Source organism: Podarcis pityusensis (genome assembly GCF_964106645.2).
Source record: "Podarcis pityusensis genome assembly, chromosome: 12".
Lineage (NCBI taxonomy): Eukaryota > Metazoa > Chordata > Lepidosauria > Squamata > Lacertidae > Podarcis > Podarcis pityusensis.
This window is the reverse complement of record NC_138037.1, coordinates 24,186,695-24,214,272: the sequence shown is the minus strand read 5'-3', so window position 1 is coordinate 24,214,272 and position 27,578 is coordinate 24,186,695. Positions and strand designations below refer to the sequence as shown.

At 39.3% G+C, this 27,578-nt stretch overlaps 1 protein-coding gene across 10 annotated transcripts in view; it reads left to right on the top strand.

Annotated features, from left to right (window-relative positions):
- The window catches only part of CACNB2 (calcium voltage-gated channel auxiliary subunit beta 2), a 136,554-nt gene that overhangs the window by 68,078 nt on the left and 40,898 nt on the right, over nucleotides 1-27,578 (top strand). For 6 of the 10 annotated variants that reach the window (XM_080974438.1, XM_080974436.1, XM_080974439.1 and 3 more), the window contains one exon: nucleotides 25,429-25,548. In XM_080974438.1, the coding sequence (XP_080830564.1) occupies nucleotides 25,429-25,548 (120 nt within the window). Of the gene's footprint in view, nucleotides 1-12,679; nucleotides 12,978-24,283; nucleotides 24,631-24,734; nucleotides 24,755-25,428; nucleotides 25,549-27,578 lie in introns of those variants that run through there. The other 4 variants (XM_080974443.1, XM_080974441.1, XM_080974444.1 and 1 more) reach the window with 4 other exon arrangements.

Below are 27,578 nucleotides of genomic sequence, written 5' to 3'. Positions count from 1 at the left end.
CCTGACGTGGGAGCGGTGGTCTTCGTGGATGTTTGGAAGCCAGGCACCATTTTGAGTCAAGATGGAAGAGTGAAACAGGACTTTGCCTCATTTCTCTCATAGGTTCAGTCACTTCTCAAGATATCAAATAGGCATGAGGTGCCTTATGTGAGGGTGGTAGTCTTTGTCAATGTTTAGATGCCAGGTACCACTCTAAAACAGCATGGCAGACCAAAATGTGATCTTGACATGACTTCACCCAATTTTTTGCATAACTGAACCAAACTCACAAATTACACTATCCACTTAAAAATCACACACTAAAAATTGTTTTTAAAAGTTCCTGAGCAGTGCAAAGCACTCACTGCTGGTACAGACTGATTTCAGTTTGAATTGTTTGTTCTTTATAGTTGTTACAGAACATGCCAGCCAGTTAATTACACTGTTTGAGCTGGAGTTAACTCTTTATTAACAAAAACATGGTCTTCACTGACTTTGCTGAGTTGCAGCCTAAGGAGTACAGCAGCTCATGCCCTGTCGGTATTACTTTATGAAATCAGTTGCTGAGACTGAAAGACCCTGCCTTCCCACAGCCGACTAAATTCCCTCTTCTTTAAGGCTTTTTCCAAGCAATCAGAGGCTGCGCCTACATGAAGCCTGTTCCTTGCTCTGCCTCTTTCAGCCCTCTTCTGGTTCTGAGGAGACAGAGGGGGAGGGGAGCTTGTCACAGCAGGAGGGGCAGACACCCGTGACTCATCACCAACCTGACACATCTCTGCCTCTTGGCCTCCCTCCTCCCACTCGCCTGCTTCATATTCTGTTCCTGATTCTTGACTTCTTTCTGCCATAGACTCTCCCAGCTCACTAAGCCCTGTTACCTTTCATCTTCCAACACCTCCTCTTCCTGGTCTTCTTCTGACCGCTCATCATTGTCCCTCTACGCCACTCCCCAGGTTCTGAGCCTTCTTCCCTTGGTGGTTCCCTAGCTGGTTCCTCCCACCATTCCCCTGTGTCCAACCAGTCCATGACTATATTTCATGGAGAGCTAGTGTGGTGTAGTGGTTAAGAGCAGTAGTCTTGTAATCTGGTGAACTGAGTTCGTGTCTTCGCTCTTCCACATGCAGCTGCTGGGTGACCTTGGGCCAGTCACACTTCTTTGAAGTCTCTTAGCCCCACTCACCTCACAGAGTGTTTGTTATGGGGGAGGAAGGGAAAGGAGAATGTTAGCCGCTTTGAGACTCCTTAGGGTAGTGATAAAGCGGGATATCAAATCCAAACTCCTCTTCTTCTTCTTCTATAGTTAGAAAAGCTTGAATCTAATACAGTTTTTCAAGGCATAGACCATGAGTGTGCAATCCATGGCCCTCCAGCCTACGTTAGTTCCAGCCAGTATGGTCACTCTATCTGTCATGCATGTTCCATGGCCATGGTTAAACACTACATGCAGCTCCCACTGTCTGCCCACTTGTTATGTGAAAATTCAGATACAGATACCCAAACAACTGGGTTTTGCCCACTTCCTTACTTGTTTGTGCTTTGCTGGCTTACGGCAGTCATTTTGAGGCAGATGCTGTATAGAGAGGTAGGGGAGAAAGCAGGGCAGAAGTGATTGGACAAATCATTTTTTTCTTTGCCTCCTTTTTGCTGATTGGCTGCAGCTATTTTAGGAAGAAACCATGGTGGGAGGCGGAAGAGAGATCACAGATTAGAAATGTTCCCTTAGGAAATAAGGGAAATTGTCAGCTTGTTATGTGATCACTTGCCTAACAAATGATTTTCTAGGAATGCTGTGTGTTCAGAAAGCAGGGCCTGTGTGTATATACAGTATTAGCATTGCTCTCCCACCATTTCCAATTTCATATTCCAGTGTGCCAGTGTAAGGCAAATGCCTTGTATAAGTATTAAACTCTGGTCTTCAGTTTAATTTATGGCTTCTAAATCATATATTGCATTCATTATCTTTTCAGAATTAGTGAAATAATTACATAGCACTAATGCAATAGAATAATTTCAGTGATATTGGGTGGAGGTTGTTAATGTTATTTTGGGTCTTGAAAACAAGTGACAAAGTAGCTAAATAATTATTGCTAACTATTGGGCATACAGCCCAACAAAAATTATCTTTAGAAATGGATAGAATGGTTGTGGGTAAAGGAAAGAGCAACAAATGGTGTGATACAAAGGAAAAAAACATTATTAAGTCCTCTTAGAAATATTTAATAAGGACTGCATCAAAGCATAAAGTGGTCTAAAAGATGTGCTGTTGTTGCTCAGCTGCTTATAAATATATCATAAGTTTTTCACAGTAGGGGCACGTGATGCTGATGGTGTGCGGTAATGTGTTTCTGATTTTGTGTCGAAGCATACAAGCTCTATCTGGCAGCATGCAACAGCCAATTAAAAATCTTGCAGTATAGACTCAGAATCATGTGAGATAAGAAACATGATGAAGTTGTATATAATGAGGTCTCTTGGGTCATGGGCCCTTTTGTTGTCTTCAGTGGAAACTAGTTCTGGTGTTGTATACTCCTACATCTTTTTAAAAACAGAATTTTTAAAATGAAAAAGGGGTGCTCAAAGTAAGAGTAGGTTAAGAACAGGTAAGTAGTTAATACATCCTCACCAATAATAAGTGTCATGTCTAGTTAGAAGGGGGGGGAAATACTTTAATATCCTATAAAATCACAAAATATACTCACCATACTATCTGAATTAATTGGTTTGTGACAGATGTTGTGTTGTAGATTATCTGTGGCCAATCAGAGCAACTGCTGCTTTTATAAATTGAGCATAACTGATAGTATAGAAGTAAAATAAATAAAGTTATAGTGATAAGTGGTAGGAGACATAGCATATTTGGAAAATTCTTTTAATATATCCCAGCATAACAGCAAAATTGACATTGTTGTTGCTGGCACAGTAATCCATGCATAGGAAGCAAAAATCATGGTTTCTCAATAATTCTGACCTGGTTGCCTTTAAACATAGTTAAACGATGGTTTAAGGGAGAACATGTGGCATACTGGTGCATAGAGCTAAAATTGTGGGTGCTTTACTCCTCTCCTGTTCCTGCTGCTCTTGGTTTACCACTCGTGGTTTGTTTTAGGGAAACAAACCTCAAGCCGGGATTCAAACATAGCACTAAGCCAAATCATGGTTAACTCCTGCCAGTGCAGCAACAGGGGAGGAGTGAAACGCCTGTGATTTTCACTCCATGCACAAGTGAGCTGTGTGTTCACCTTTAAACCACAGTTTAGTTTAAATGTGATTTAAAGTAGCATGCAAACAAGACCACAGATAACACACCTTTTTCAAAATATTTTTCTTTCATTAGTCCAATAGCATTGCAGTAGTTAAATCCAGAAGTTACCAGGACATGAATATGGTAACCATGGCTAGACTATCCCTGTCCAGGACTGGCTGTAGTTGGTTGACCAGCCATAGCTTGTAAAGGATACTCCATGTCACAGAATCAACTTGAGTCTCTGGTTATGTCAGAAAATATATTCAGTTCATTAGCCCTCATCCAGCCCATCACTAAACTTAGGAAACTAGTTTAGCACTTCCACAGACTCACCTGATTCAGATGTTAAGGAGAAAGAAGTGGGACCTGCAAATAGATGCTGCAATGAGAAGTGCTCCTGTTCATTGACTCAGTAGTAACCTTCTTCATGATACTCCAGTCCTCTTCCCCCTCAGTTTTCAGTCCCATACCCTAGTCTGAGCAAGACAGGAAGCAGGTCCTCTAGGACTCACAGCCAAGTTGTGCCATGAATAAATTAATGCAAATGATATTTTCCTCTTATCAGAAGTTTTATGTCTAGCTGGAATGTGTCCAGGGATCCTACCTCTTGCCTGCCTGTTTGGATGGGTTAGCATGTGCAGAAACTTAGGCTTTTCTGTGGCTTGAATGTATCCTGCATGGCTGGACTGTACAAAGGTTGCATCCATTGGCCCACCTACTTTGCCTCTGGCCTCAATCATCATTTGCATGTGGTCATTGGACTGGAAAATGTTCTTCAGTGCTGCAGCAGGGCTGGACGATATCATCTTTTCAACATTACAGTGCATCACCGGCCAAACATTGCAGCCTGGCGATATACGGTGATGTTGAAAAAACAAGCTGCATTGGCCTCAGCCCACGAGGCTCCAGGTGAAACTGCTGCAGCTCTCACTGTGGGAGCTGAGGTGGTTTCACCACAGTGCATTGTGGGGTGGGACAACGCAGCTTGTTTGCACGGCTCAACTGGGTGCTGGAGGGCTCCCCAGTGGAGCCAGCCCCGGTGCTTTCCCTGCCCCGATACGTTACCCAGGCCTACCCTGAAGTAAAGATTGCTAAAGTACAGTATGGCTACTATAGAATATCTCAGAGATAAACTACCTAGTGGTGGGTACAGAAATCTGCTTGGTCCTAACAGCAGTTTCTTTACATCACCATGCAAAACAGTAAAGTATACTTCAGACAGATTGAACATTTCACTGCTTCATTCTCCCTCTACTACTTGCAAGCCTCTTAAATAGTTCTTACCAGTTTATTCTAATACAGCTTTCTTGAGGTTTATTGTTTTGTCATTGCAAGCAGGATTGTAAATGGAGTATATAGATATAGATATAAATATAGATATAGATATAGATATAGATATAGATATAGATATAGATATTCACATGGTCATTTCACTCATTTTATGGCATAAAATGAGAAAAAATAATCCTAGAGTAACCCTTTTCTAGTCATTTTGAACAAAACAGCCTTTTTCCCTGTGTTTTAAATCAGTCGTTATCAGCCTACATAGTGGTTCAGTACAGATGTTTCCTACACAAGTGTTGTGCTCACATGCTCTTTTTCTCTTTCTCTCCTCCTCTCCACATGCTAGAAAAGGAAATCAACACCATCTGTTTTTTAACTAACCATGGTTCTTTGAGACATTTGATGTTAGAGAGCTGTGATTTGTTTAAACTATGATAAGTGAGAAACAACTAGTATCAATCTGTAGTCCTAGATTGTGGCTTGTTCTCAAACCATAGTTTAAATAAAGCACTGCTTCTCAAGTTCAGTCATCAGGAAAGTTACTTAGAAGGTTAAAGGCTGGTAGTGATAGAGAAATTGTAAAATGTTGCTAAAATAGAATAAAACAGGCAAAACACACAAATCCAACTTCCTTCTGTTGGATTATATTTGCCACACAAATGCCAATTAAAATAAAATATTCTAGAGTGCTTTTCAAATGTTTGGACTTTTGTTTGTCTACAGTTGTACTCAAAGGACAGAATATTGCTCAGTTCTCATTTTATATTAGGGGCTGCCACCCCTGCTCACTCTGCTTGCCAATGCTGTCTTCCCCTCACCCCTTCCTCCTCCCCTGACCAAATGCCCCCTTTCCACCTCACCCACCTTGCCACCTATCACCCTTTCCCTACAGCTCACCTCAAGCCCCTCTGCTCTCACCCCAAGACCTATATCATTTCAAAGGCTTGCTAAAACATACGTTAAATAGAAGGAGCACTGCACAAGAGGCTTGATAACCGCTGTGTGAAGGGCCTCCCCCTGCCCCGTTAAACCTTGCACTTCACAGTTGGTTCCCGCTCAGTAAACAGCTCAGCTGGGCGAGCCTGCTGTTCTTTGTGCTGCAGTTGGCGTGACCACCTGTTATATAGACAGACTGAAAACAGCTTTGACGTGATTACTTTTCCATGCTGACTCCATAATTATGTAGTGCTTGTCATCATATTTTTCCTGCATCAGGCGGGCACCGCTTTCACACCAGCATCAGCTGCCATCAGTGATGTGGGCCAGGCAGAAGAATCACATTGTCTAGCAGTGCAACAATTTCAGCTATGCATAATAGCAGCCACTTTTCTATGTTCTTTTGTAATGTATAGCTTATATCATACTTAAACTGCACATGATGGCATCATACTCCTGTCTCCAATTGTATATTTTAATCATGTCTAAAGTGAAGTGGAGCACTGTTAGGTGGTACTAAACTCTTCCTCTTATTTGCATCTCTTTTCGCTCAACTAGACTCTAAATTTGGGAGTATAGCTAAGAATAATGCACCTGTATGAAGGAAAAGTAGATAGAAAATGAATTGAACTTAAATAATTTCTCTTCATTAAATAAGGCAGGACTGGAGGAAAGATGTCCTTTTGCTATACCTTTTTGAGCATGTGTAACTTTTCTGTTTTTTCAGGATACATTTTGGATAATATATATGCTGTAAAAAAAAGGCTAGTGATTTGTGTGTATATATTCAATATTCAAAACCACATACTAAGATCGGTTCATAATTCTCATTACACCTTGCCATCAATATTGAATGTGGTGTGAATATGAATAACTCAATATCTGCAGCTAAAATGGAATGTAATTTTTGATGTTATGCACTTTGCTTATAAATACAGTAAGCCTACAACTTGCACTTGCTTTACTTAAGTGATTGCAACCTTAGGTGGGTGGAGGACAAACAAACAAACAAACAAACAAACAAACAAAGAGGTAAGAGAACTGTCTGAAGTAATCTCAAAACATAGGCAAACAAATAGCACACAGAACTGATTTTTTATAGTTAAGCAAAATCTATGGTTTTTTACCTGGTTTGGCCTTTGACTCACAAGCCTTTGGCTCACAATCCTTTGGCTAATTCATGTAACACAAAACCATAGTTTACCATTATATCTAAAGACATTGCTTCTTAGCGACTTATGTGAATTTTTCCACATTCTTCTGGATTTTGGGAGCATTCACATGGAGATGGAGAGTGCTGAAACTGAATTGTGTGATGGCCTTTGAACTTTTGAAGTTGCTATTACAGACATTGCAACAGGATTCCTAAAATCAGTCTCAGAGATAACATGAAGAAAGTATTTATTAAAATAAAATGGAACAAGTGATTTGAGAAACTGATATTACATCCTTGATTCTAACCCTTTGTTTTGCTCCTTTGCATATAACTATGTAACATCTAACTATGGAAGGAAATGCCTAATTTTCAGTCATTGAAATTTTTTACTATAAGAAGGAGGAAAGAAATGTGGCCATTATATATTTGTACATATGAATATTTTTAGCCATAGCTTTTTAAATAAAACACATATTGTTTCTGTCTTATCAGAAATTACATCACCAAATCACTGGCCAAGTATGCTATTAGTATCCCTATTCTTGATTTATGATTGCTCAAATGCTCTTCTGTGCTTAAATTAAAAGTTGTTTCATTCTAACAAAGCCCAATCTCTTTTACTAAAATAGATGTTCCCCCTAAAGAGAGTAAAGGACACTCTGTTAAGTGACGTTGAAGAGTTGATTCAGTTTCTGCTGCTCTTTCAAAGAAAATCAGTATTTTAGCAAGACCTCTTAAGGAATTACATTTTTATAATAACTTTCATGTGATAGTTTATTGTGACCTCTTTACTAATATATTCCTTTTTCCAGTGGTTTTTTTCCCCCTGTGATAAATATTTCTATTGGCCTTCTTACAACCCATCTTGTATAAATTACAAGGTGAATGGTGCACTTTACTCAGCTATGAACTTTATTTCTGATGTCAGCAGATGTTAAGCAATACCATGACGAATATGTACATACAGGAAAGTGACAGATAATATAATAAACTGAAGCTAGTGGTATTTTACAATGCATTCTTATGCATGTCTACTCATATAAAAGTGTATAGGATTGCAACCTTAGTAACTAACACAATTACTGTAGAAATAAATAATTTCAGCTCTCATACTATCAGTGTGAAAGATGAATGACCAGGAGTTTACAAAACTGCAAATACTATTAAGTAGTTGAAACGGGTTAATTTGTTTGCTATTGCCCATACTTTTTGGAGTGGTAGCAAATAGAGCCATAACAGTTTGTTCTCCTTCATGTGGTGAAGTGCTTTTTTTCTCGGTGCTTTTTTTCAGTGCTTTTTTTCTGGCGGGACACATACTCCTAAACATTTTGTGAATCTTTGTACTTTTGTCCATTTACTGTATTTATTTTTTCCTATTTGAACTATAAAATAGTGATTTTCTTGAGTCAAAATGAGAGTAAGGTAAAGGTAAAGGGACCCCTGACCATTAGGTCCAGTCGTGACCCGCTCTGGGGTTGCGGCGCTCATCTCGCTTTATTGGCCAAGGGAGCCGGCGTACAGCTTCCGGGTCATGTGGCCAGCATGACTAAGCTGCTTCTGGCGAACCAGAGCAGTGCACAGAAACGCCATTTACCTTCCCACCGGAGTGGTACCTATTTATCTACTTGCACTTTGAGGTGCTTTCAAACTGCTAGGTTGGCAGGAGCAGGGACCGAGCAACGGGAGCTCACCCCGTCGCGGGGATTCGAACCGCCGACCTTCTGATCGGCAAGTCCTAGGCTCTGTGGTTTAACCCACAGCGCCACCTGCATCCCAAAATGAGAGTACCCCTAAACAATTTTTTAAGGAAAACAAGCACTGGTCTTATTCATATGTGAGGTCTGTGGGCCATCAGAGTTTCCTTTGGGAAGGTGACCATAGCTCAGTAGTGAAACCCAATTTAACTGCCTGAAGCCCAGCAGAGCTCCTTTTATTGCAACTTCCTGATGGTGGATGTAAGCTACAGCATTTTCCACCAAATGGCTGGTTTCTTCGATGTGGGAAAGTGCAATATATGTACAGAGCATGGTCTGAAGGCGCATTATGCAATGGAATTACTGAAACTTTGCAGTTCTAGGTCTGATCAGTGATTGCATAAAAGATCACCTGGAAAACCTAAGTATATTATGCTGAATTTCATCATGAAATAAAGGCAGGCTAGAAAACCAATATATTCATTTTTTCTCAAAGATTTACGTATTTATAGAGAAAGTTATTAAAAGACAAGGAATGAAAGTTCTGCAATAGTGACATAGACACGATCAATTACTCAGTCATTTGTTTCCTTTTGATTGGTGCTTAGCCTGTGATCTGCTCATGATCATTTTATTGTTGCCTTAATTTTATGCTGAATATGATTATGGTTTTATATCATGAACTGTGGTTTTATTGGTTATATCCTTCCCTGAAATCAATTGTTAGTGGGCAGGTTAAAAATATTTTAATTACATATATTATATGTTGTTGTTGTTGTTGTTGTTTAGTCGTTTAGTCATGTCTGGCTCTTTGTGACCCCATGGACCAGAGCACGCCAGGCTCTCCTGTCTTCCACTGTCTCCCACAGTTTGGTCAAACTCATGTTGGTAGCTTCGAGAACACTGTCCAACCGTATATATTTCAAAGGACACTGACTGCAATTGACCCCAGAGTTTTCCCTCTTACCATGCTATGTGGTGCTGCTTTGAGTGATTAAAAATGCATAATGTAATAAAAGGAGGAATAGTTTATGAAGGAAACTATTCTTGACATCAACATGCCATACTCAGTAGGCACTGATACAGAAATGATAAAAAAGAGAAATGAATTCCTGCGAAGTATATTTTGAGTCAGATTTTGATTTCATTTTTGCGATTGGGTATTTTAGTCACTAGGAAAGGCATAAGTAATGTAGCAGTGCTCAAAACAAAAGTTAATACTGCACAGGAAGGGAAGCAGTTCAGAGAAGGATTGAAAAAAACAGGGGCTTATGTCTGGCAGACTGATAAGATGGAGAGCATCTATTTCTGGAGTTGAACTTCCCAGTGATAAAGAGAAATGCTGTTCAAAGTATCATGGATAAACGACAGCAACGTATTCAACAGGAAAGCCTAGAGATGTGTCACTTCTCCCAGATAAACGTAAAACAGCACTGCTGCTGCACGGCCTGTTTATTTCAATAGAGCTTATGCAGAAGCCGCAGTAGCAACACTTCAGTAAATACTAAATTGGGCAGAATATTGTTTCATCAGGTAAAAAGAGGTGAGGAAAAATATGTATATAAAATAAATCCCATTTTAAGTTACACTACTGACATTCTTTTACTGAATTATGCTTCCCAGTATTAAATCTGGTTACATATAATCCATGCACTTTGTTAAAGTGATCCAAATAAAAAGCTTGTTGAGAGAGAGAGAGAAAATGAATGCATCAGGTTTGTTAAGAAGAATATGTTTATTCTATTAATATTGCCAACTAAAGCTGTGGTGTCTTTCTGTTGCTTTTCCCAAAGGCATTGCATTACAAACTTATGCAAACTTATTTATAGTGTGCCTAGTTGTGTAACTGGTGTTTTTTGTAGCTTTTGGCTAAGATTCCAATACCAAGACTTCCTGCTAATTCAACTACGATATGATATTAACAAAAAGTCAACCTGTCAGGTTTTTGAGACAAATTCATAAGTTTACTAATGTATTACTGATCTTATGGGGAGAAAGTGTGGTAATGGAAAGAGAATAAAATTCATTGGGAATTTTAAGAAGCCAAGGGAGGCTGCGTTATGTCAGGAGTGGGGAACTTTTTTTGAACCTCAGGGTCCACATGCCAACAGAGGGTGAGAGCAGAGACAACGCAACAAAGTTCCATTTCACATTTGTACAGAAGGTTACTTTCTGCACACATTCACACATCCCTCAGTGTCCTTCATACAGGCAACCAACAGCCATCATCAGACACATTCCAGTCAGGCAAAACACTTGAGTATGAAATAGGGCTAGTGAGTGGTGTGGGCTGAGGAGAGAGAGGACAGCTGATGAGGGTTGTGCTTCATAGTCCAAAAAGAAACTAAGGGAGAATTAGCAGCACTATAGGGTTCCACAAGAACCCCAGATCTACTACCTTTAATTTAAGGGAGATACAGTGAGTCCCTTATTTTCTTACCAAGCAAGTCTGGGACCATTCTTGTCCCTAGGATCCCTGGAATACACATACAAGATTAAGCTGCCCCCTTTCTCCAACCTATTAAGTCCTTCCTGAAAGCTCTGTAGTTTCTTCCAACTAGCATTTCTTCACCTCAGGTTGGCTCCTCCCTCCAGGTAAGTTAAGCAAGGTCTTTAATTTTCTGCTTCTGCCTCTTCAGGGAGATGTGCCACTCTGCCCTTCCAGTCCGATCCTGCCTCAGCTGGGGTAGGTGGGGTCTGATTGGAACTCTATAAACAGCCATTACTGTTTTTTTCAGAGCAGGGGAGAAACTTGTTTTTTCTCCTTTTTCTTTTCCTCACCCTGTCAGTGAGTTACTGCCTTCTTCCCCTTAGTCTTCCTCATCACTGGAGGATGATTTGCAAACAATGACAAGCAGGGTAGACCAGTACCCTGAAATGCTTTACTGTGGGACATATGCACTTGGTGTGGCTGATGGTGTTTTGCCAAGGAATATGGTGATGGGTAGCTGGCACCTTTGTCTCCTCAACTGGTCAGGGCATGCTTGGGCAGCCTCCTGATCTGCGGATGCAGCTTTAACACGGGTGCTGATGTTTTTCAAATAGAAGCATTGTTTGAAGCAGGTCTGCCAACTGGAGCTGGCTCAGAACTCCTTTGCAGGTTACTTGAAGTGTGCATACAGCATGAGAACCTTCTTGTACAAGGTGCTGCCATTGATGAGGATACACCAATGGTTCATGCTTTCTAGCCATAGATTCAGTGCCTCATCCCACATGTGACTGGGGATCTTGGCAGTTGTAGGTGTACTGGGACTTGCTGCCCCTGAAGCCTGGAGTTTCTTCTCCCTTATATTAATGGCACATATGTTGGACTCATTCCTGCCAAACTTGCATGCCACAGCACATGCTCCTGCAGTCCTGTAAACAGTCCATCACTTCCAATTTCTCCTCAGGCTTGGGCACCAACCGCTGCCTCTTGGGTTTGCCATCACTCGAGGAAGATGATGGCGCTGTGTGTTTAGGTGCCACCTCAAAGAACAGCTAAAAAACCCCTCCAAACTCCACCACAATCACCCCCTCCCAACCTCCTTCCTCAAACTCCAACTCTGCACAAGTGTCAGTGCAAGGGCTCTTGGGATTGCAATTACAACGGCCTATGGGATTGCTAGGTACTGTTTTCATGCCTTTTCTAACTGCTTCGCACCTCTTCTGGGGCTGTTTTAGCAATTTTAAAATTCACTTCCAGATTCGGCGCAATGTGCGTATACACGGTCATGTGCATATTGAACACGCATAAATAGGGGGCTGCCTGTAAACATCATCATCACAATAACACACACACACAAACGTGGCATATTTAAAAGGCCATAGGTTGTTTAACTTGATTCTTACAGTTTCAGTATTTATACCCTGATGGAATGGAAAGGACTTTAAAAATTCTTTTGAAAATAAGAACTGAAAAAAGTTCAGGCAACAGAATAGTGTTTGATTAGAAAACGGGATGCTCTGATTATTTCCCCCATATCTCCTAATGAGCAGCTTGTTCTAACAAAGGTTGTAAGTGAATTGCTTTTTGAGCCTCTGCCTCTAATTTGCCTCTCTAAGGATCTGCCCCCTTTTGGAGAGCTAAATCTTCTTAAAGTGCCAGTCATGTCACCAGATGAGATCTCAAAATACCCATTTCCTGGATCATTAATACTATCTTGTACACAAGTGATTGTATAGAAAGAAAAGTGTGCATATACTGTAGTGAGATGAACTGCAACAGCCCTTGGCTATTCCTACTAAGTGAACAGGATTCTTGCTGTTTTTCAAGTACAGCCCTATACTTAGAGCCAATCATTGCAGGGCCAGCTACATGCAATTAGCATGGGACTTTTGAATAACTGACCTATGCCTTTCAACTGTACACTTCTACTTATAGAAGTGGATTAAGATAACACATCTTTGTGGCTGTCTTTCCTTGCTTGTGGAATATTTTTACTGGTGCAGCTTGCCAAATCATAATTTCCTTAACTGCCTACAGCAAGAGGTTTTGTTTTTGTATCAGAGAACAATATTTAAAGACCATTTCAACCGTGGGAAACAAGTACTGAAGCTCTGTATCCCAGCTGTAGAAAGTATATCACTAAGATAGTGAACTTTTAAGAGAAAACTAAGGAACTTCAAGACTATATGAACACAGTGAAGAAGTGTAAAATTCGACAAAGATATGTACCTTTACGACAATGAAGATTTTGAAGGGGTAAGTTGTGAACATATTGTATGTGAGCGGGTTGGGTAGACATGTAAAATTTCTGATTATTTTTGAACCATAAGGGGAAATATGCCATCACCCCACTTTTTGAGGGAATGGGGAAATGGGTATTCGTGAAAAACAGAAATACAGGCAATATTCACTTTTTGTGTCTAACCTAAACTTAGTTTATAATCTTTTGTATATTTATAAAATTTAAAAGTAGATATGCTTTCTAACCTCCCAACAGTAATTGCAAATATACCCACTTTATTTATTTTATTTTGAATGTTTTTAAACTGCCTTTCAAGACTACATCATTCTGTTCTATTAGATGAAGGTGCAATCTGCTATACCCTTAGGTATCTAAGTATGCAGTAGCTTCTCCCAGTTGTGAAAACAAGGACAAATAAAATAAATAAAAACAATGTCATAATAAACAAGAGGAAGAGTTTCTTATCCATGCTTTGAGCTGCAACATTATTATGTAGAAGCATAACTCATATTTTCAGGGACAAATAAATGCCCTAGTAAATTTGGCTGTGCTGTTGAACTTATCAGTAGTACAGTATCATTATACATCTCAAATATAGTAATAGTGGACAAAATTAGCTATCCTGGAATCTTATATATTAATATGAGATCCCTTTCCAACATGGTAAATAATATAGCTTGATAATATATCTTAATTTTATTTCTTGAATCAGAATTAATGCTACAGCTTCTGATTCCTTTCTTTCAGTTTGAGCTTCACATGCTAGTTTGTTCCTTGAATAAAAATAGACCCATACAAACAGTCATCAGTTTGTTTGTTTTACTACAGTAGATGGAGGAGTTTGAGACAACTGAGTGTTGTACAAATGTTGCAGCACAGTTGTTGACAGGAGTGATACCCTGTCAGATTATAATACCTGCACTTGGAGTTTTGTACTGGTTGCTGATTTGTTACCAGGACAAGTTCAAGGTCTTACTATTGGTGTATAAAACTTTTAATGACTTGGAACCTGTTTACTTGCGGGATCACAAGTGTGTCCACTCTACCACTTTAGTCTGCAGAACTAGCATTGTTACACATGCCACATTGTACTTGTTATACAGGTATAAGAAATCGGTATTTTAGTGTGGTACCACCCACACTTTGGAATTCCCTGTCTATTGACATCAGGCAAGTTCCTTTGCTTGTACTCTTTTCCGCACCTCCTTAAAATATCCAGAAACGTTGGTGTTGATGTGTTTTAATTTTTTTACTGTTAATATTAGTGAACTTTATATGTTTTAAATGGTTTTAAACTTTTTATTTTAACATATATTGTCAATCAAGCATCATATATATTTTTTGTTAAATAAATAAAATAAAGACTTTGTCCCCATGCTGCAGGAGAAATATGCTTTGGAGTCTCTCAAAGTGCAATTCTGCACCAAATACCTGAAACATGTATTCTGCGTTCTGTGCTTTGCAACATTTGAAAGTAGTTTCCTTGCATTATGTTTTGAAGTACATTACTTCTCTAGTATAGAATCATAGAACTGTAGAATTGAAGGGAACTCGAGGATCATCTAGTCTAACTCTCTGCAATGCAGGAATCTCAACTAAAGCATTCATGACGGATGGCCATCCAACCTCTGCTTAAAAATCTTCAAGGAAGGAGAGTCCACTACATTCTCAGGAAGACCTTTCCACTGTCAAAGAGCTCTTACCGTCAGAAAGTTCTTCCTGATGTTTAATTGGAATCTCCTTTCTTAGAATTTGAAGCAATATATCATTATATTATATTATTAGGATTCCAATAACCTTGAAAAAAGTAGTTAACTTATTGCTTGCCTATGTAATGTGTGTAATGTGAAGGTGGGATATAAATATTTAAACAGTAACATCCACATGTAATATTAGCTTTGCTTTTTCAATATAAGAGTTTTGCAGTAGAATGAATTGGCTTTAATAACATTATTTTAAACACAACTTCTTATATGTAAAAATACTGTAATCATCATCCAGATTTTTCAATTTCCTCCCAAATTTCAATTCCCTCCCCTTTTTATGCCCCCCCCCCATTTTGGACCCCCCTCCCCCGCCTAGGCTTACAGATTTTTTGTTTGGTGTTGGGATATAAAGTTGAATGTGTTTAAGAACCCATGAGGTCCCAATTGAAGAAAATATTTTCATATCCTTATCCCACACAAGCAATTATTTCTGAGTCACTGCACAACAAAGTACAGCCGGAAGTGTGACAGAAAAATTAGGGGTTTTCACTTAGATTCAAAACGTGCTGTTAATTACAATTACAGGAAAAGATTAATTCTGAATCTCAGTAGTGTAGACTAGAAACAGTGATATAAATTCAACCTACTCCTTGCAAATACAGTACAACAATAAAAACAGCAGTTTATTATTAAAATAATCCGGTATGTTTTTAGGAAAAAAAATTTGCTGTAGCATTGTGGTCATTAGTAGCTTTGTGGTCATTAGGTGATTTGGGGCAAGGGGCAAGCAGGCCTTGGACTAGTTCCTTGATGTCGTGATGGGATGGATAAGGGCAAATAAACCGAACTTGAATCCCAGCAAGACAGATCTCTGTGGGTAATGGTTCCCATGTCTGAGAAATATAAGTTGTCTGCCATGGATGAACATAGATGGCTGCCTCATACTGTGTACTGGATGAGAGCCAACAAACTGAAGCTCAATCCAGATAAGGCTGAGGTACTGTTGGCCAGTTCCCTAGACTACCTGGCTGCCTGCAGAGAGGTTGCCAGCTCTTGATGGGGTTTAACTCCTTCTGAAGGAGCAGATAGGCAGCTGTGGGCTACGTCTGGATCCTTTTGTTGTCACTTGAGGCCTAAGTGAGCTCAGTGGCAAGGAGTGCCTTTCATCAGCTTTGGCTAGTGGCCCAGCTGTGCCCCTATCTGAACTGGAATAGCCTAACTACTGTTGGCAATGCTCAGGATACCTCTAGGTTAGATTATTTCAATATGTTAGACATGGTGCTGCCTCTGAAAATGGTTCGGAAACTTCAGCTGGTGCAGAATTTGGTGGCCAGGTTGCTTACTGAGGCAAGACAGTTTGAGCATATTGCACCATCCTGACCAACTACACTGGCTGACAATTAGTTTCAGTGCCCAATTCAAAGTGCTGGTTTCAACCTATAATCCTTAAATGGCTCAGGACCGCAATACCTTAAGGACTGCCTTTTTATGCCTTGAGATCACAGATGAAATGTGGAAGAAGAAGAAGAAGAAGAAGAAGAAGAAGAAGAAGAAGAAGAAGAAGAAATTAGAGAAGCAATGGCTATATCAAGATATGAAACAAATATGAAAATATCTTGACTGCTCACTACAGTACTTCAAATAGTGTGAATGCCTAACTTATTAGTGGAAATATTTCCTTTTCCTTTGATTCTATGATTCTGAAGGTGATAGTTCCTTTCTAAAACTAACAGGACCAGTGGTCAGGGATGATGGGAGTTGTAGTCCCAAAACATCTGGAGGGCCAAGTTTGGGGGTGCCTGGGATAGAGGCACACAAACTGTATATCTATTAAAGAGGTAAGACACCGTCCTAATTAGAAAACAGATAATTCATTGTTGAAATACTTACTCTTGACGAAACAAAAACCATGTTTGCAGTATCTATAAATTGTCGCCTTTCACCTCCTCTTTCTAATTGTATTGCTGTTTTGTTGTTGTTATGGTTATCCTGAACGCCTACTGTGCTGGTAATGTGGTAGCTGAAGTGAGAGAAATACTTTATCGTTTGTTATATATTTCTGTGGTAAGCTCATTTATATGCCACTCTTAATTTAGAAGATTCCAGAGCAGTTATTAATCCAGAAACTATAATTAGTATCATGTCTTCAAGTATGTTCTTTGTGATTCAGTCCTAATTAAGCATTTCTAAGTTCAATTTATTTCAGTGGTAGAGTGAAGTATATTCAGTGGGACTTAGAATTGCTTAACCTTAATGAGCTCATAGTTTCATGCTAGTAAATACAGGACAGGTTCAATTTAATTTGGTTTTTTTCTTTTACAACATGTTTAGGCTCCTCTCCCCCCTCCCCAATTAAATGCATTACCAGTCCTTCACTGGCAGCTACCAGGGCAGGTTACAACAATTTAATTTTTTAATGGTTAAACAGATTGCAATCACTGGAATAGGAAAGGCCCTGGAAACATGGATCTCATGTAGCAAAAGCCAGTCCAAAGCCGTGGGCTTTCAGCATTAGCTGAAAGCTGTTTGGTGAAGAAGCCAGACACACCTCTGTGCAGGAGGAATTTCACAACTTAGCGGCTCCTGCAGAGAATGCCCTTTCTCAGGACACCCCCACCCCAACCTTCTGAGGGCAGAGGAAATACCAAGAGGACCACATCTGCTGATCTTAACACCTGGGAGGGTCTGTAGAGAAAGAGAGAAGGGCTTTCAGATATTTGAGGCCTAAATCATTTATGGCTCTAAACACCACAATGTTTTGCACCTTGAACTGCACAAAAAATGAACTGGCACCCAGTGCAGCTATTTTAGAACAGGGGTTATCTGATTTCTAAAGGCAGTCCCAGCTAGTAAGGTGGCTGCTTCATTTTGGACCAGTCATCATCAAGGCCATTCCCACTTATAGCACACAGCAATAATCCAATCTGGAACTTTCCAGAGAATGGAATACCATGGCCAAGTCACCTCACCAAGAGGCTATAGCTGACCAACCAGCCATAGCTGGAAATAGGCAGTCCTGGTCAACAAGGGCTACCTGGGCCTCAAGTCACAATGTTGGCTCCAGGAGTACTCCTAGGTTACAAACCTGTTCCTTCCAGTAGACAGCAACCCTGTCTAAAACAAGCTGTCTTCCCACCTGGACTTGGGAACTTGGAACCCATAACACCTCTGCCTTTTCAGGATTCAACTTCAATTTGTTGACTCACATGCAGCCCATGACTGTTTACAACAACTGTAGTATGAGAGTAATTGAACTTATTTGTGCAAGGATGCCTGAGGCTTCTGGATGCTGGTGTCTTCCTGCCTGTGTCACCATGGTTTACATTGCTGGCAGGTTGTGTGTAGCGTGGCAAGACGTGATAGCAATGTCTCTCTGTCAGCATGATTTCAGCCAGTAGTTTTATAATGTACAGCAAAAACAAACAAAATATTTTGTTTAGTCATAGGAGCAAAAAAAAAAGTGCTTGTATTCAGCATTACTGATCTTTACAAATTAATCCAGTTGACCTACATTTTTGTACAATTTAAAATTGTTCCTTCAGGCTAATAAATGAGCTGTCTCATCTGAAATGTAGCTTTTATTCTAATTGTACAATTCACCTATTACCTGAGGCAGAAATCTTCAAATGTTGGTGCTTCAGAGTTTAGAATGACTTTCTGTTGTTCATCTTGGTGTATACCCAAGGCTACAACTTTTAATTCCCTGCTCCAGGATGTATTTCTGTGAGTATACGTGCATAGCATTTAAAGGTAAAATTGTACCAGTAGTAGATTCATGAACTAGCATACATTGCCCATTCCTGAACATGCTTATTCAAAAGTAAGGTCCAACATGTTAACTGATCTTACTTTGGATGATAACATTGTTCACTGAACACTGGGTAAGGGGATCGAGCACAATGAGAGGCTCAACTCCTGACTTTCTTGTGTATCGCCAAACCCTTCTACAGAGTCTGCATACTAATATGAACCATGAAAAAAGTAGAATATAGTATTTCTTTAGAGAAGATTTATGGTCTCTGGGGTGGCAGGCAGAGCACTATACAGAACAGGTGAGCTGTTTGCTCCATCTTGGTACCTACTCCATGTTACAGTGGAACCTCGGTTGTCAAATGTAATCTGTTCTGGAAGACCAGTCGACTTCCGAAACGTTCAACAACCAAGGCTCAATGGGTGGTCGGGAAAGTCTGTGGTGAAAATTGAGAAATGCGCCTTGGAAGCCATTCAACTTCCCAGGTGCATTTGAAAATGGAAGCAATTACTTCCAGGTTTTCGGTGTTCGGCTTCCGAAACGTTCGACTTCCAAGAAACTCAAAAACAGAGGTTCCACTGTATTGCTATGTTTTTTACCTGCAGAAGCCGACATTCTTTGCCAAGAGAGAGCCTGACCTCTGATGATTGTCAACTTGTGCCAGCTGAGACCAGTAGGGGCGGGCAAAGCTCCCCCCCCTTGGGGGAGCATTGAGGGACTAGGACAAGGACAAGGATCACCATCTTCACATCTTTATGTTTTCTTGGACTTGTATTATGGGCCTGGGAGGAGTGAGGAGTCAGCTGGAGGGAATAGGGCATAATGAGATGGCCCTGTCATGTTTTTCTTCATAGTACCAAAGCTATGGTAATGTCTCTGAGAAGAGATCATGGATTTAATTTTAAGAGATGAGGCAATGTTTCTATGCACACCTGTTTGGCAGAAATCCTTATTAAACTCAGTTGAATTTATTTCAGGATAAACAAACATAGGATTGTATTGCATGTGTAGGTTTATTGTTGCATTCAGATATTTTAAGCCATTTTTAAGGTAAATGTACTAAAATAAATTAAAATCTATTTAAATTTTAAAATATGTGATATATATTTAAAGCCTTAATTCCCCTCTTCTTTTCTGCCCTACGTCAGTAGCTAGTGTACTAGTGGGTAAGAATGCATAATGAAAAGATGAAAGGAATTGCTTTTCCATGAAAAGGCATTATGTACTCCCCCTCCTGGACTTCTGATATTTTTCATAGAATTCTTGAATCATCCCCAATACAAATCTGGTGAAATCTTCGAAAGACCTTGGAGAAATACAAGTCTGAAATCTTGGAAAGACCTGGCTAATACCAAGTGCTTCCTTGCCTGCGTTCTATATTCCCTTTAGTCAGTCTCTCTCTAATTCACAGGTCTAATTAAAACCTCACAGGTATTTTGTCTAGGATTGTAAAAAGTTACGGTACTTCTGAATGGATGGTATGGGTAATATCTTTTACTCACTGTCCAGATGTCAAACTCCAGGACATCATTATTAGACATAGTTACTATAGCATTAGTGAAATAATATTGTAACTCTTATTTAGAGGGCATCCCTAGTCAGTTGTATCTATGCGAAGCCCCAGGAAACATGGGGCTAGTTGAACTGCAAAATATCTGATAATGACTTCAGAATCATAATCATAATATTATTTTATATCCCACCCATCTGGCTGGGTTTCCCCAGCAACTCTGGGTGGCTTATAACATATAAAGCACAACAAAACGTCAAACATTAAAAAACCAAGATATCCTATACAAGCAACAAACGAAGAAGAAGGTTTACAGTTATACCCAAATTAAAATAACCGCCAACCCCAACTAATCATTTACCCAACACCAACCCAACAAAAATGAAACAGAGTAACCAAAATTAGAATGATTAATTCATTTAATTAAAATGAATTAAAAGATGGGGGACCAAAGCACATTGCTGTAAGTAGAATAGGGTATAATATACCCTAAGTATAATAGGGTTGATTTTGGAGAACTTTAAAAGCACCCTTTGTACATTCTTGAGATCACCCAATTTACTCTTTATTTTAAAAACATAGACTACCTTCTCACACATCAATTGCCTAAGTTGGTAGGTTTATGCTGTTCAATGAACCATTGTTATTCAAGTGCTAAAAGCATTCACCACTCATCCATTCACCTAGGCTAGTTTATATGTTAAAAGTTGAGCATATGGACTAATATTTGTCTCTGGTTTTAACATTTGGGCTGGTTTTGTTTCGAGACACATCCAAAACATTGGCTGTAACCCAGATGCATTTTGACAGCCTAACATGTATAAGGTACTTTGTCTTCATGGGCCCTCAATTTCACTGCTGCATTGACTTTTGGAAAAATGCTCTTCCATTCTTAACCCAAGAAGGTTTATATCAGCATCTGGCATGTAGAAAAGAAGACATTGCCAACTGTCTCCATGTTATCTTAGAACCAGTTACCTTAGTAGGAAAAACTCAGCAAACATCCATTGTGTTTACATTCCTGCTGAGAAGTATTACACATTTGATGAATGCTGATGATCCGTTTTAGATTGTGTTAGCGCTGTTAAGTTCTAGTAGTATGGGGATGATGCAGAGGTGCCTGGTATGTAGACTAAATACTGGGAAATATATAAAGCTTTATAATTCCTAAATTCAGTAGTTAGATTGCAAGCCCTTCAAATTTAGATGATTTCCCACAAGACTCCCAAATTCTGTATTCAGGGGGAAAGGGCACACAGAAACTGTAAATAGGGATTGTGACATATTAGATTTGTTTAAAGAAACCTTCAACAGATAAAATGTTATAATCAGCTGTTTCTAGGGAGGGAGAGAACTGAGGTTACCTAGGGGTAATGACTAGTGTAATTACTGGGACATTGGAACCTGCAATTATAGAATCTTCTTACTGAGAAATGAATAAAAGCCCTGAGAGGTTTCACTTCCCATGATGAATTGTTTGTATACTGTTGTTTGCAACCAAGTATGTTTTGGATATGAATCCCTGCATTTTAATTCTTAAATGGCAGTGTGTCATTAGTTAGCTTTGGAATTATTTGCCATTCATTGTATAGACTAGGAAGTGCATAGTTTGATGATATTACAATTTTCTTGTATATTGCTTATAAGAATTTAAACTTTGAATATTTCCCATTTTAAAATTTATATTTTCAATGCAAATGGTTATCTGTAAGTAGAATCAGTGATATTGCACCAAGCCTCCCCCCTCCTTTTAATGAGTGGACAGCAGGTTGTGGGATAACTTGCTCCACGGTTTGAAGGAGAAGGGGGCAGATGCTTTAAAGAGTTTTTTTCAACCATCCCTCCTGTTTGTGCCTTCAGAGGCTGAAATGTGGTGGGGGAGGGGTCTGTCTCAAAGCCTTTTGCAAGTCTTCCCATGATCATTTCTTAATGTCAACAACCTCTTAGCCAGGCTTCCTCAACCTCTGCCATCCAGATGTTTTGAGACTACAATTCCCATCATCCCTGACCACTGATCCTGCTAGCTAGAGATCATGGGAGTTGTAGGCCAAAAACATCTGGAGGGCCGAGGTTGAGGAAGCCTGCTCTTAGTTATAGACCACTGGCAGGATTTGTGCCTCATTGCCAATTACATTTGGCTTCCTTAGTTATTAAGGATTATTTCTGATGCTTTAGTGGGATAAATTCTAGGGATGTGAGTTGCCTAATTCGGAGTGGGGGGCTGTTCTGGTTTGCTTTTTCTAATTTTGGTCATTTTGTGGGGAGCAGACCTTTTGGGGCTGTGTGTTGCTCCAAGAAGCATTTGCTGCTCATGTTTGCAGGCTTAAATTAATGCATATAAATAATATAGAATCAAATTAATTGTATACAGCTTTACTCACAGGAATCTTTGACGTTTGTAACTGATAATGCTGAATCTATGTGGAGGAACGTATTGCATTAGTGACAATTAATTGTTTTGTTTTTTAATTCTTTTGATGATTACTTCAGTTGAGTTCACTTGGAAATAAATTTTGTATCTAGTTCAGTTTGTTTGATTAGTTGGATTGTTCATCATTATGATATATTGTTTTGTTATGAGATTGCTCATAGTGGCTTACAACCATTAAAACAGCAATGCAAATGTACTGGATGAGTGAGAATTTTCTAAATAAAACAAGCAGTGGTATTCTTGATTGTTAATGGTCAGAGAACATTAGGGGACAAGTTTGTTCTCCACACCAATATTTACCAGTACAGCCTGTTTACCTTTCACATGCACAGCCTCTACCCATATAAAGCAACCCGGACTCTGTTATCATCACCTGAGGCCTTTCTTTGTGTGCCTCCTCCACAAGAGGTCCAGAGGGGGGCAACACGAGAATGGATCTTTTCTGCAGCGGCTCCCCATTTGTGGAATGCTTTGCCCAGGAAAGTTTATCTAGTGCCTTCAGTATACATCTTTAGGCACCAGGCAATAATGTTTCTCTTCAACCAGGTATTTGGCTGATTAATATTCTGCAGCCTTTTCAATGTGATTGTGGAAGGGGGGGTGGGGCAGGCGGTTATTGCTTGTTTTGTTTTTGTTTTAACTATTTATTTTGTGCTTTTATCTTGTGAATATCCCTGAGATCTTCAGGTGAAGTGTGGTATATAAATTTAATATATTTATAATAATAATGTACATGCATGGCTGCAATTTATTTGAAAGGGGGAAAAATGGGGAGTAGGGAAAATATGGTAACAGACACATAGCTATTACCCCCAATAGTGAAAAATTCAGAAGCAGAGTTGAAGAAGGGAGTAGGGGTGAAGGTTATGCAGAGCATTTCCTTTTTCCTTTGCTCACAGCTTCTAGCAGGTGCTTGGAGGTGGGCAGGGACAGCTCCAAAGAGTGGACTGGTTAGGAATTTTCATAAGCATGAAGATAGCAAAGGGTCTGCTGGTCCAACACTAACACCATTCTCACTATTCATAGAATGCCCAAGGAAGTCAGAGGAAGAAAGGCAAAATTACATGTTTCACATCTTCAAGGTTAAGGGGTCTCCCTGAAAATGACTTGTTCATCATCTTAAAAAACCTGGAGACCATAGTGGGAAAAGGTGTTAGAAGTGTTCATTTTTGCCTTATAAGGGCCTGAAACCCATTGTTGGTTCAGGGTATCATGGGTCAAAAAGCCTGATCCCCATCCCTTGTTCAGGTCAATGCTCCATGTTCTATCCATTACAGTGGCCATGGTGTTGGATGGGGAATATGTAATAGGGGATTCTTCCTCTCTCTTCCTCACATGATAGCACAATATTAAATACATTTTAATCCTTCAACATAAGCCCTGCAGTACATGATAACACACGAGTTACTATTATCAACACAATACTGTACTCTGTTGGGGGGGATCCAAATCTTAATCTGGCAAAATAAGTGGTGTTTGTCTATGCAGTATGATTCTAACTCATTAAAAACTCAGGAATGAGCAGTATGTGACATAGCCTAGACATTGAGTGAAAGAAATACATTTTATGACAGATATTACAAAAATAAAATAGAGCACAATAGCAGCTATTTCTGCTTTCAAGAGACCTTGCCGTTTTCCAGCTGTTTACCCTTGAGAAGTAAAGTGGTAATTTGACATAGACTAGCAACACAGTGTGATGTGAGCATCTGCGTAAAAGGCTGTGCATATGGAGCATGCCCAGTGATGTGAAAAGCTTCTAGCCCCACCCCCACCACACACCGAGCTCTGAAGAGATGAAATGAACTTTGCACTTGCAAATGTTACATTTTGCACAGGATTTGTAAAGATTCTTTTATAAGCACTGTATTCTAAACAGTTAAAAAAATAGGCAGCAAAGGCAGGTTTTTTTTGTATGTACTGAAGATTGCATCAGTGTAGCATCTCTTACATTATATTTGGTCTGGAAATTCCCCCCACTGAATTAATTAAACATCTTTGCTTTTTGGTGCCATGGGAAAATTAAAAATTTACTTACACTAGAACAGAGACATTGAGGACTTGCAAAACTGAGGAAAGAGCTTGCAGCAGAGCATGGATAGGAAAAGAACAGTGATTCTGCGGTGTTCAGTGTGCACATGTTTTATGAGAATCAGTGCTGGGCTCTGCAGCTGCGGACAATAACTAAGCTGTCTGGCTAATGAAGGCCACCTGGATCAGGCTTCTGAAAAGAGCCAAAGGAGGACGGCTGAAGAATTCTGATATCTGTGTAAGCTCTAAATTTCAATTCGCTGGCATATTTTGCATTGCAGGTGGGATGGGGGAAGGCTTTCATTCTGTTTGAATTAGCAGTTTCCATTCTTTTGCTTGCAACAAGGAGGAAAATCTGAGATGTAAGTTGTTTACATAGTTATTCTAGCATTGTGACCAGGGGTTGGACATGTGCTTGACTCCAGACATGTTCTGTCAGCTGCAATTTGATTTGTGGTCATTTCTTTGTTTTTGCTGAAGGGCTGAGATTTGTGCCGTGTTATTTTTTCTGATGGGGAAAGATAGTGTCAGGTGAGGAGGTGCTCTGCAGTTAAGATAAAATTAATAGTTTAAAGCAGACACTGAGGTGCTTCTCAGGTGTAAGGATTTCTCTTAGCAACTTCGTATTTTTTATCTGAATGCTGCTTTTAGTGAGACTCAAATGGCCTTATTTGTGGCTTGCTTATCTAAAGCTATCCTTGAAACAGCTGCACGTCCTTCAGCTCTGCACTGCACCATTACGGTTACTTCACGGAAACTAGCTCTGCATAGCAAAAGGCATATGCAGATTAGAATGAAGGAGAAACAGCAAGTATAGAGCTGGAGAAAGAATGCTGGTTTTCAGAATAGCCTCAGGGTTAAAACAATTTACATAGTAATTCTTTTTCTCACTGATGCTATTGGGAATCACAGGTTTTTAGAATTTGTTAAATGAGGATTTATATCAAAGTGCTGCAAATAAGAATTCTGAATTAGTATATATTTTTAAAGAACACAACACAGTTTTCTTCATTTGAAATATATTCCTTTTGTCCAGGGTTCGGCGGACTCCTACACTAGCCGTCCATCTGATTCAGATGTATCTCTTGAGGAAGACAGAGAGGCAGTGCGGAGAGAGGCAGAGCGACAGGCCCAGACGCAGCTGGAAAAGGCAAAGGTAAGATGCTGTTTCACTCTCTAGATTAATGGAAATGTTGTTTCTAGTAGAACCTGTTGTCTTACTAAATCATCATTGACATCTTTTCCTATGCATGGTAAAGGCACAGTACAATGCTCATTTGCCCCCAGTATGTTCTGACCACTATAGTCAATTTTGTAGAAAAACGAAGCACTTGGATTTTGCATATGAAAAACAAACTAGTGAAAAGTTGCCTTTCAGTAAATATATAGACATATTCCAGAATCTTATATAGAACATGGAATCCCAGATTCTCTCCCTGTGTATGAATACTACTATTTTTCTTTGGTTATTTTGAATTGTGAGTATATGGGGCCAAAGATGTGTGTGATAATATTGTTGGTAAAAGGATGTTGTTTAAAAGAAACTCTTGCATCACTCTTTTTATGCTGCTGCTCCTCCTTTGACTTCACTTGTTGCCTTCCATATATGTCTTAGTACAATAATTTTAATGTAATTTTAATTATCTATATCTTTAGTTTCTTTAGAATGTAGTCTTTCACATCTATATTCTCTAGTCTCCTTACCTCACACTGTTCTTTTAAAAAATCTTTCTAATATTCCATATACTTGTTCATCCTATTTTTTCTCATTGTCTGATTATATGTGTATATATTTATCTTAAAATGTAGCTCCCACCTAATTCAGAAATTGTATTGCCGCATACAACTAAGTTCAACAAAATCCACCCTGTGTTTAAAACCATCTTCCAAATAAACAATTTAAAAGGTCATGTTAAAGCATCATCAAGGTCTTCAGTATTAAAGCCTCTTCTTTAGGGAAAGGCTTTGCAATGTTATTCAGAGGATTTTAAGTTGTGTGTTTTCACTCTTAGTATATTGATGAAAGTGCATGGATTCCAGGAACAAGCATTTACCTGATTTTAAAGATTTGGTCCAATCTTTGGAAAGGTTGCCTGATCCATTTTTCATAACTAAGGTATGCTAGATCAGTGGTACCTTTTTGAGGATGTTACACTTGAATGCTTATGCTATGACATTCTTAAATAATGGGCTGTTGTTCATAGTCATAGCCAATTGCTTGAAGGCTTCAAGCCCTTTGCAATAAGACAAATTTGTGGTACTGGCCTTTGAGGTGCACTTTTTTAGATGGTCCATTTAAGAGCCTTTGAGCTCTGTCTTTTTAGGTTTCCTGCTGAATCTGATGTGCTCTCCCAGCTGCCCTGAAGGAATACTGTTGTGTTCTCTCCCAGCTGCCCTGCTTTAATTCTGAACTATGGAGACAGAAAGCTGCTAAAGGGTTGCAAAATTTAGATCAGTAACTTTTGTATCTTCCCATGATGGCCACCCTGAGAAGTAACTAATGGGTCTGGGTTGTCAGAGTTAGATAGCTGTGAATATATGTGACACTTTCTTCCTACTCTTACAGACTGCATTTTTATGATACAAATCAACTGCTCTAGGAAAGAGTATGTATTTTACTATCAGTGAAATTAAACTTTCAAAGAAAAAAGATAATAAGAATTTACAGAGAAATAGGAATAGCATTAGTGCACTCACTAATGCTAAGCTGATGCATCTCTTACTGATGAGTAAATCTATGTGAGTGTTGCTATGGGAATTTGGCTTAGCAATGCTGACTTGAATGCATGGACAGCCCTTATGTAATATTCATGACCTCTAGCAAAGCTGCCGTAGGAGTTCACAGAGAAACTGCCAGCAGACCTTGACTTTTTAAAACTGTATTTCCATGCATCAAAACGGTGTTCTCACTTCGGTAGGCTCAGGAATAATCTCCAGGTCTGACATTGTCTCTGACTGTGAGACAACTTGTAAACAGTGGACGTGGGAGGGCACTGGCAGTGTTAAGCTGGTGTTTCAGTACTGCAAAGATGTTAATGTTTGACATCATTTTTTGCATTAACAAGAATGATAACTGAATGACAATAAATGACAAGACAGGAAAATGTATATTGTCCAATACTCATATTTAACAATTCCTTGCCATTTTAAGATATTTAAAAGCAGTTATTTATTTTTAATATTGTG